Below are 10,235 nucleotides of genomic sequence, written 5' to 3'. Positions count from 1 at the left end.
CTGTTTGAACTGACAGTTTTCTTCCACCTCCACATGACCTTTAATCTCCGACTTTAATCCAGTTTTCAATTTTTATAATGTGTTTTTTCCCCTCATGTTAGTTTATATTTATAGTTTGACATCTGGCCTCTTTTTATGTGAACATCTGTCACTGCTGGTTTAAATAAAGGTTGAAAGGCTCAAATGCAGCGTGCCAGTTTAACTATGAACACAAATGAAATGTTTGAATACAGTTTGTTGATATTCAAATCTTCACTTTAAAAAAGAGTAGTAAAAACATAAGATTATAAAACAAGTTAAACTGTGTCACATCTTCAAACACCTGATTACAGGAAGGAAAACACGCCTGTCTCCTACTGAAAACACAAAAACATTTACTTTCTGGGGTTTCCTTGTCTGGACGATTGTGTTTTTGTGTGTTGATGTGTGTACAAAGTAATTCACCTGGAAAAGCTGCTGCACACCTTTGTACAGATGTGGACAAAGTGGAACCTGAAATTTAATTCTTCTCTGGTTTTCAGGACCTGGACCCTGATCCAGGAAGCTGGATCAGTTAAAACTCTGAGTTTCTTAAGCCTGACTCTCCATCTTTGTAACGGAGAGCTCTGGAAATGTAATCTGATTACATTTACTGCAGATTCCCCATTTACATCCCTGTGATCAGTCATTTATCAGGCTGATCAGTGAATGATTATTGGTCACTATGATGGACAAATGTTGGATCTTCGTGTGAATATCTCAGTAAAAATGGATAGCTGAAATGACTTTCTAAACCAGACGAGTTTAACGAAGCAGCTGCTGAAAGTAACAAGTGTAATCTAAAGGTAATCTGATTACATTTCGTGTTCACAGACAGATCCACCCATGTCAATGACTGTTAAACAACATTTTAAAGGTTCAAAGTCTGGAAGTCACCTGAATCTGTCTCGGCACGTGACCCAAAATCACCCAGAAGGAATAATAGGCTCACACACAGGAAGTTTTCCAAAAACTTTTATTTTGTAGAAAAACAAATAAACAAAAAACCCATCACAGTGTGTGTTTGTGTGTGTGAGTGCACTTATGTTGGTTTGGTGAGCAGCTGGCTGGAGAAGTCGTACAAATCTTTGTTCATTTTTTTCAGAGTCTGAACTTCTTCTTCGAGCTCAGCGATTCTAACCTTCGTGTTCTCGCAATCACCAAACACCGACTGAAAACACAAACAAAAACAAGCAATTACACATCACAGAAAAAAAAACAAAACAATCTCTGTCATCTGTCTCCAAACATCGTCCTCTGCTCAACGAGCTCACCAAAATCATTTTTTTCCCGTCCCTTTAAATACAATACATGACTGGTTCTGCACCAGATGATCCTGCCGCTAGGTGTTTGCCCCTATTATGATCATCAACAGTACCAACAGTAACTGTAACTTCAACATGCTTTCTTTCTAGCGGCCACTCACTAGGGGGTGAAAGTTGTGGTTCTAAAAAGACTCAGTCCTGACATCAAGTTTCAATCAAGTTTAATTTGTAACTCTTTCAAAATGGAGGGTTTTTGCTGTACACTCGTTGGCTGATGACTTGTAATTGACAGGTTGTGAACCAGTCTGTCACAGTCAGAACCTCCCATTAATCACCACATTTGGGTTGAAAACACGATGACGTTGGCAGCAGACACGCTCATAACGAAGCTTCAAAGTGCTAATGATTGACAGCTGCTGTGTCACGTTGGTTACAAGCTAAAAATTAGCATTTTGGTTAAAGATGACCACGACTTCTTCCAGGGATGCCACAGACACCAGCCAACAGGTAAGAAACATGATTTCTGATCATCCTATGATGGACTAAGGTGGGAAAATATTTACCCAGCAAACAGTAAATACTGTTATCTGATTGGCTGGGTTGAGCTGGACCCTAATTGATCTTCATATTACTTGCTGTTCCTAGAGTATTTAAAAGTAGACTGGGAAGCAGAGCCTTTAGTTTTCAAGCCCTTCTTCTATGGAACCAGCTTCCAGTTTGGATTCAGGAGAGACACACTATCTCTACTTATAGGATTAGGCTTCAAACTTTTCTTTTTCCTAAAGCATATAGTTAGGGCTGAATCAGGTGTTTATACACCTCTCTGCATCAAACCATTAGTTATAATTAATCTCTGGCTCTCTTCCACAGTGTGTCTTTGTCCTGTCTCCTCCCCTCACCTCAACCGGTTGCAGCAGATGTCCACGCCAGCTTGAGCCTGGTTCTGCTGGAGGTTCCTTCTCTTTAAAACAGAGTTTTTCCTTCCCACTGTCACCAAAGCACTTGCTCATAGGGGGTCAATATGATTGGTGGGGTATTCGGTTTTCTTTAAATTATAGTAGGGTCTTTACATTACAATATAAAGCACCATGAGGTAGGGGTGTGCAATATATCACGTTTTTCCACATACAACGGTTAAAGCGGCTTTATTGTAACCATTGAGTATAAATTGCCACGGCAATATTAAGCTGTCTGCATATAATTCACTGAGATTTTTTTCCTCACACACGCTGCCAATGCATCATTAACCCCCACCCCACCCCAAAATTTTCTACCTGCCACACTGGGCTGAGCATGCGCATTAATATACTACCAGACAGGGAAAAATATAGCGACAGCTGGAGTTTCAGACTCGCTGTCATTTGGATTTCACAAGGACAATGCTGCACAAAATGCAGTAATTTGCAAAAACATGCCGTAAAACTACACAGGTCAACAATTTTATTTCTTTTTTTTTTGCAATCATCAGAAACCACAAAACACTTTTCTAAACTGTTTTTTCATGCTGATTTCAGGTCTGCTTTCAAATTTTTTTCAGTTACATCAGCCAGATAATTTTGAATTATGAGTAATATTAGTTTGCAATGGACATTCACAGTTTTTATTAAACAGGCACCAATCAAGCAACTGTTTCAATATTTTCAGTCAGGCACGCACTGTGGCATAGATATGATGATCAGTGGCAGTCAGCTACCACTGTTTCTTCAAAAAATCCTTAGCATATGATTTTCTTGTGCACACTGTGTCTGGATTGTCAGGGTACAGCGTCCAGCAGTAGTCAGCCATCATGCTCTCATTCCAGAAACCTTAGTAGCGACGTTCCATTAACTGCATGTCCTGATGAAAATGCTCTCCCTGTTCATCACTCACCATGCCAAGATTTTCTGGAAAGAACTCGAGGCCTGAGTGCAGGAAGTGTATTTATTTTCAATGACATGCGACAGCCCAGTTTCTGGTAGGAATCAAGCAGAAGCTGAACTCCTTCCATGTATGCAGAAAACTTGTGGATGCCCAGAAAGCTTTTGCAGAGCCACTTCAATTCCTCCCAAGCTTTGAACTCGGCTGTTGAGAGAGATTGTTTGAAGCCTTCATTCTGCAAAATGAACTTGATCTGTGGACCTATAAATAAACCTTCATTCATTTTTACACCGCTTATGTTTGGAAACCTTTCAGTGGGGTACTGAAAACTGCATGAATTCCCTTTGCCTATGGCCTCAACATGATTCTTCATCAAGCCTAGCTTGATATGGAGAAGCGGCAAAAATATTTTACACTGCTCAACCAGAGGCAGAAACTCGATACTGCTTTTTCCTGGCTCATAGGCATCTCGTGGCTGCCAGTCACCCTTGACATAATGTTCCGCAGTAGATCGGCTGTCCCACAGGCACAGGAAACAGCAGTATTTGGTGAATCCTCCTCGCATTCCCGTCAACATACCAATCACCTTCAGATCACCACCGATGATGTTCCACTAATGAGTTTTATACCCAAATGATTCAAGCAGTGTCTTCATGTTGTCATAGGACTCCCTTAGATGAACAGAATGGGCAATCGGCACACTTGGTTTGGCATTTCCGTTATGGAGTAGGAGTGCCTTCGAGCATTTTTGTAAAGAATGAAAAGACACCATTTAGTTGGAACATGCTGAAGAGTCTGTTGATGTCATGACAATGGCACATTGAGCCGTCAGTTGTGAAGAACGCTGTCAAGTTATGACTTCAACTATGATTGTAGTGAGTTACAGTAACACCCTTGGCAAACAAATGCTTCTGCTTAAGCTTCGAAGCAAGAAGTTCTGCTTTGTCTTTCGATAGATTTAGATCACGAACGAGATAGTTTAGCTCTGCTTGTTTGGTTCTGAATCTTCATCAGCCAGAACAGATCTGATGGCTCTAGATTGTAACCAGAGGCACCTTGACCGTTTCCTCGTCACCTTCTACAGAAGCGAATCCATCATGTGGCAGCACAGGAACAGGCCTTATTGCAGAATCCAGGCTGGTGTAGACAACTTTGTGCTTATTTTTGAATGAGAATGCTGTTGTATTCACGTGGCAAAAATAGCAATTGTTGAGATGATCTCGTGGTTCCTGCCACGCCATCGGGATTGCAAATGGCATTGCTGATTTTCACAGATTTAGCCAGTGCTGCAGTCCATTGGAACAACTGTTGCAGATGACATGTTGAGCCCAAGATTTATCCTGGTCACCCAGAGGGCAGCCAAAGTACAATTTGTACATCTTCTTAAGGTCTATAGTAATCGGGAGACATGCTTTTGTCTTGAATGAACCACACACATAAGAGCAACTGTCTGGATGATTAATACAATCTAGGCACGGTAACAACTGAAATCAATTGCAATTAATGCCGTATGTAACATAAAACACAGGGAACTGTCGTTAAATCTGGTTACATGCTTAGGCTAATTATACCAACTATTATGCAATATATAACTAGCATTATCACAAAAACTGTACGTGCTACGGAAAACCTAAACACAGATTTGAAATCAGCATGAAAAACACTACAAAACCCAGTGTAGTCCAAAATGAAGACTGTTTTAAACTGTGCACACACAAAGAAAACCAGCTTTGATACCTGTAATTGCTCTTGGTCAGTCGTTTTTATACTGACTGTCTAGACTTTTGTTTCTGTTGATCATTATATTTTTTATTTTACAAATTTTAAATGTTATAAGCACAAAAGTTTGTTTTATTTTTACTCGTGAATTCTTGTTTGATGTTTTTGCTGCTGTGATCTTGCGTTTGTTTGTTAAAAGGTCTAGTGTTGACCACCGAAAGAGACTTAACTGTCACAGGATTGTCATCTGTTAAAAACCTCTGTGTATAACGGATTGTTAAAAAACATAGTTAAATAAAACATTTTAATACAAAAAATATGAATGAAAATATGAAACCACTGAATTGTCGATTTGAATGAGTGTACCGATGCAGTGTTAGGCACTATATGGTTGATAAGAACATTTGTTTTTGTAGGTTATTTAAACATATCATGATATATATCGTGCAAATAAGATTTTCCTCATATCGCCGACCACTACCTTGAGGTGAGTGTTGTTGTGATTTGGCGCTGTATAAATAAAACTCAATTGAACTGAGGCAGTCTCAGAGTCTGAACTTTGACCCCACGCTCCAGACACACACAGGGCTGACCAATAGAGCTGCCTTCTTCACACCATCTCCGACCACCATTGCTATCAATAATCAATAAGACTGACAGGAATGTCAGGCTCACAGTCAGTTTGTCTCTGACCCTTGGCCAGTTAAACTGTGGGATTGTCAGAGGATGCAAACCAACACTCGACGAAACCTCGCCCCCTCTCACCTTGTCAGTCACGGCGTTCATCAGCGAGTTCAGCGTGTCGGCTTTCTGCAGGTACGTTTCCTCCTCCTCCTGTAAACAAACGGGCAGACCTCTTCAAAGTAAAACCTGCGATGTATCAGCTTTAAGTGAGATGTGCAGATTGTCACTTCAAAATAAAACTGAAATCTTCCACCATAATTACAAAAATAATTTAGCAATAAAATGTAGCACTGCTGTGTGAATCTGGTGATAATGATGAAGACATCTAAAAATTTTATGTCTTGAGAGCTGATCAATTAAACGATGTTAAACACTCCAAACAGGACTGACGATGTTAGCAGGCACGCTGGTGACAGAGCACTCTGACCTGTCAGGCAATCAAAGCTGTAAATAAGATAAGATAAGATAAGATAAGATAACTCTTTATTGTCATTGCACAGTCATACATAGTACAGTAGTACAATGAAATTGGAAAAACTGTCCTACGTCGGCACTACATATAACACAACACGACACGATATGACACATCACAACGTAACAAACAACACAACACAGTATATTAACTTAGTATAAAAAAGAAGAATAAGTGTATGTGTATTGCACACTGTTATTATTGCACATTAATTATTATTGCACCTTGTTATAAATATAAATATTATTGTTATCGTTTTAAACATTGTTACCTCCCCCTAAAAAGTCCAGGGAGGTATCCAGTCAGGTCAGCTATTTACACTGATCAGGGCTATTGCCCTGTTGTAAAAGCTGTCCTTGAGTCTATTTGTTCGGGACCTCAGCAGCCTGAACCTCCTGCCAGACGGCAGCAGCTTAAACACCCGGTGTCCTGGGTGATATTATTGCTTACCCACTGAGCAAACACACGCATTTTTCAAACTCATCGTCATTACAGCAGAGAGTGTGTGTGTGTGTGTGTGTCTCAGCCTCATTAGCATAAACTGCTCTGAGGCTGCTTATGAAAGTTTCCCTCTCATTGTGTATGCATTTGTGCGTGTCTATGTCACCTTCCTCCTTCAGAGGGATCGATGTGTTTGAGCTGCAGCTTCATGTTTTATTTAAACGTTTCCTCAAATTGTGTTTGATCTTTCCATCTTTACGTTCAGCCTTCACCTGCACAGCTCCTTCGTTCACCTGTGTGTGTGTGTGTTTTCATTTCTACCCTGTCTTGTCAGAATTTCTTGTTGTTGTGGCTCCCATCTATGAAAATAAACTGCTCAGACATTCATTTGGTTTTTACTTCCGTAAACAGGAAGCTCAATTATGGAAGACACAAGGAAGAAAGGCAGCACTCACCTGTGTGTGGAGCCTGAGGCGGACACACACCTCCCCCGGCTCACCGCTGTCGCTCTCGGAGGCATGCAGGTGTCGGCTGAAGCGTGGCAGAGGGACGGTGGGCCGACTGTCAGGCAGGAACATGTTAGCGGGAGCTGGCGTGATGATGGCGTTTGTCACTGGCCCTAAACACACAAACAGGAAGTGATGTCGCGGTGCTCAGGAAGTGTCGTTTGTGGATGGAGAGACATAATCACTACAGAAGAAATTTTGCTTCCTGTGTAAATTCCACGACACGCATGATCCTCTGCTAACCCCACATCGCTCATGACATCATCAGCTCATTAACCATTAGGTCATAGGTATGAACAGGAACCGGCCAATCAGGGGCCAACTGACCAGAGACATTAGCTGAATGACAATGACCCCTAAGGTGATGAGTGCACGTGAGTTTCCTCTGTGATTCACGGGTGTAAATGGCGACATGTCCAGGGTGAATGTCGCCTCTTGCCCCATGGCAGCTGGGATAGGCTCCGCCCCGCTGGGGTGATAAAGATGATGTAGGGAGCTCCTGAAGGTCAAAACTGTTTCTTCTTCTTTCGTGATAGCTCCACGGTGTTGTTTAAATAAAGCTGTTTGTTTTTGAATAACATTGAAGCCCATGTTTACATCACTTCCTGTCAACTTGGCTTTCAAGAACATATCAGTCTCTTAGATGAAACAGGAAGCAAGTCAGTGATGTCATGTAACCAGGCTGAAACTGTACCGACCTGAAACATGCAAATGATGACAGGCTGCAGATTAAAAAGCCACTTAGGTGAAACAAAATTAGGGTTTTTTTGCTTACTTGTTTTGTAACCTTTAACATTTTTTGGTGCGTTGGTTGTATTACACGTCTGCAGAGGCCAAGCCTACACTTGAAGCCATTGAGGTTTTCGTTGGCGGGAGTGACGCGATGCCGCTGTTATTCCACTTCCAGCAGTTGTATTTGTTGTTCCACAGTTCTCTTTATCCAACATCATTTATCATAACAGCGTCACAATCTGTTTGCTCCTTCCGAATAACAACACCTGGAGCTAATTATGTGTATCTACCTTAAATACATTCACATAAACACACCATACCATAAAACAAAAAAGGTGACCCCTAGCGGCAGACATAAGGTAACAACTAGGGCTGGGCCATATCATACCGTTCACGGTAATACCGGTAAAATGTCGGGCAACGATAAGAAAATGAAATATCACGATAGAATATGGGTAAAACGCCCATGCGCAGTGCCTTTGTTTTCATACGCACATGGCGGAAAAAGCGTGCCGGCAACAGAGAATGAAAAGGGCGAAAGTGGATCGTTGAATGAAACAGATGAAACAGAATTGGTTTGTAAAAATGCTGCAACTTCAGTGGTGTGGAACGTTCCACACCACTGGTTTAGCTTTTGTCCGTCAGATAAACAACAAAGTACTATTTTTGGTAGAGCATGCAAGCAGGCCGTCGTTATTACCGTGTTTTTTGGAAAATATGGCACACTTGAAATCAATCCTTTGATTTTTCTGAAAATCGCCAGTGCCCCTTATAATCCCGTGTGCCCTCGTATGAATTCTGGTTGTGTTTACTGACCTCAAAACGATTTTCTGTGGTACACGGCGCTCAAAAATCTGTCAAATGTTTTAGTACGACTTTGCTAAGCTACGAAGTCGCACTGCTTGATGGATTGTCGGAGCATTACGGCTATCGTAGGCAGGAGCCTCGCGGAGTAATACGTACTGTGCTTCAACATAAACAAAAACGCACTGTTGGTTTCCTGCACGTGCTCAGTTCTTATCTACTGATGTTCGTTGGTCTGCCCTCAGCAGCTCCTTCGGCTGATAAAACCTTAATTGTCCTGCAGTGTTTCCTCATTCGGCACACTGACAGAACCTCTCTCGAGCACCAGAACAGAACAAGAAGAGACGAGTGGGCCTGACCTGACCATCTGACCATCAAACATTCATTACATCAACCTCATCAGATGTGACTGCCTGAAGTTAGCTTAAACTTTTACACACAGCCTCATTGACAGACCAGGACTTCACCTCCACCACCTGATTGCATACTGTATGTCAGCTCCTCTGGGACTAACACAATATCAACATGTGTTGACCCATAACCAATACGTACTGACGACCATCAGTTTTTGATCACACCCAAACAAACCTCTTCTGTCACAAAGGCCTTGGCCCGTGTGACAGAAGAGGATGCTGGAGAGGGAAGATGGAGGCAGACCATCCTTCCCTGAAGGGAGCATGAGAAAGGAGGAGGAGGAGAAGAAGCTGTCCACTGTCACTTGACGTTTCCATCACAGGTGCCTTTGATTTGGTGTTCTACAAATGAAGAGTATTAAAAACTGAAAATAGAGCAAAGTGTCTGAGTTTGTGAAGGACATTCAGAGAAACTCGTGTGAAATATTAAAGTTCTTCTGGTTCATCAGTAAAATATTCAAGCTGCTGCACTCAAGTCACATTAGGAGGAGCTGATGGACATCAACAGATGGCGATCACCTCAATAACACATGACTGCTTCTGCGCTCTGCAGCAGGGGCAAGCTCACTTTGTTCCTAAAAGCTGCCAGGCCACATGACCTACATGATCATTTATCAATGAGACTCATGAAGCAGACGGGATTATTAAGATCCCGAAATTCATCACGATTCGGATTAGCACCAGGTAAATCACACCACTGATGTGTTTGGTCCTGATGAACGCTACCTGTGACAGGTTCTCTGTCAGGCATGTCTGACCTCAAGTTTTCAGACCTCGGCTAATTTTGCCGCGATCGCTGTGTCAGTCCCTCAGACAGCTGCGGTCTGCACAAACACGTTCAGGTGTTTTTGTGGGAAGAATGGAAACAGGAGGATCTGCGTGTGATTAACCCGAGCGCGTTCTGTCAGTCGTAAATGTCTCTGAAATGTGGCGCAGATGAATGAAAATCATGGAATATTCCAGACCAATGTCCAGTCAGGGCCCGCCGTGAAGCAGTTAAATAATCCAATCATCATCACTGGCAAAAACAACTGAGGTCAAAACATTCAGCGGTCAAAGGTTAAATAACAAGGTCCATGGTGGCTCTCCTCCACCTATTGAAGATTCCTCTGGCTGCTGATTGAGACAAGGACACTGTGTGTGTGCGTGAGAGAGAGTGAGAGAAGTTTAAAGTGCCATCTGTAACCACGGTGACCACAGGTCCTCTGAGAAACTGTCCCACTGCAACTCATCAACCTGTCATCAACGCTCGTCCATCAGCTGCAACAGCCAATCAGGTCAGGACAAACACAGGAATTGGAATGGCACCTTTAATCTCCTCTGC

General features: G+C 42.1%; 1 protein-coding gene across 1 annotated transcript in view; it reads right to left on the bottom strand.

Moving 5' to 3' along the window:
* Window positions 1-1,031: 1,031 nt before the first annotated feature.
* The window catches only part of wdr18 (WD repeat domain 18), a 21,277-nt gene continuing 12,073 nt past the window's right edge, over window positions 1,032-10,235 (bottom strand). Inside the window, exons 8-10 of the mRNA XM_085348082.1 lie at window positions 6,912-7,075; window positions 5,625-5,693; window positions 1,032-1,189 (exon numbers count right to left, since the gene is read on the bottom strand). Of these exons, the coding sequence (XP_085204208.1) occupies window positions 1,061-1,189; window positions 5,625-5,693; window positions 6,912-7,075 (362 nt within the window). The 3' untranslated portion in view covers window positions 1,032-1,060. The remainder of the gene's footprint in view (window positions 1,190-5,624; window positions 5,694-6,911; window positions 7,076-10,235) is intronic.

This window comes from Diplotaxodon limnothrissa, linkage group LG23 (genome assembly GCF_057381915.1).
Source record: "Diplotaxodon limnothrissa isolate DT_005_m linkage group LG23, D_limnothrissa_male_GT1.1, whole genome shotgun sequence".
NCBI lineage: Eukaryota > Metazoa > Chordata > Actinopteri > Cichliformes > Cichlidae > Diplotaxodon > Diplotaxodon limnothrissa.
This window is presented reverse-complemented; position numbering and strand designations above follow the sequence as displayed.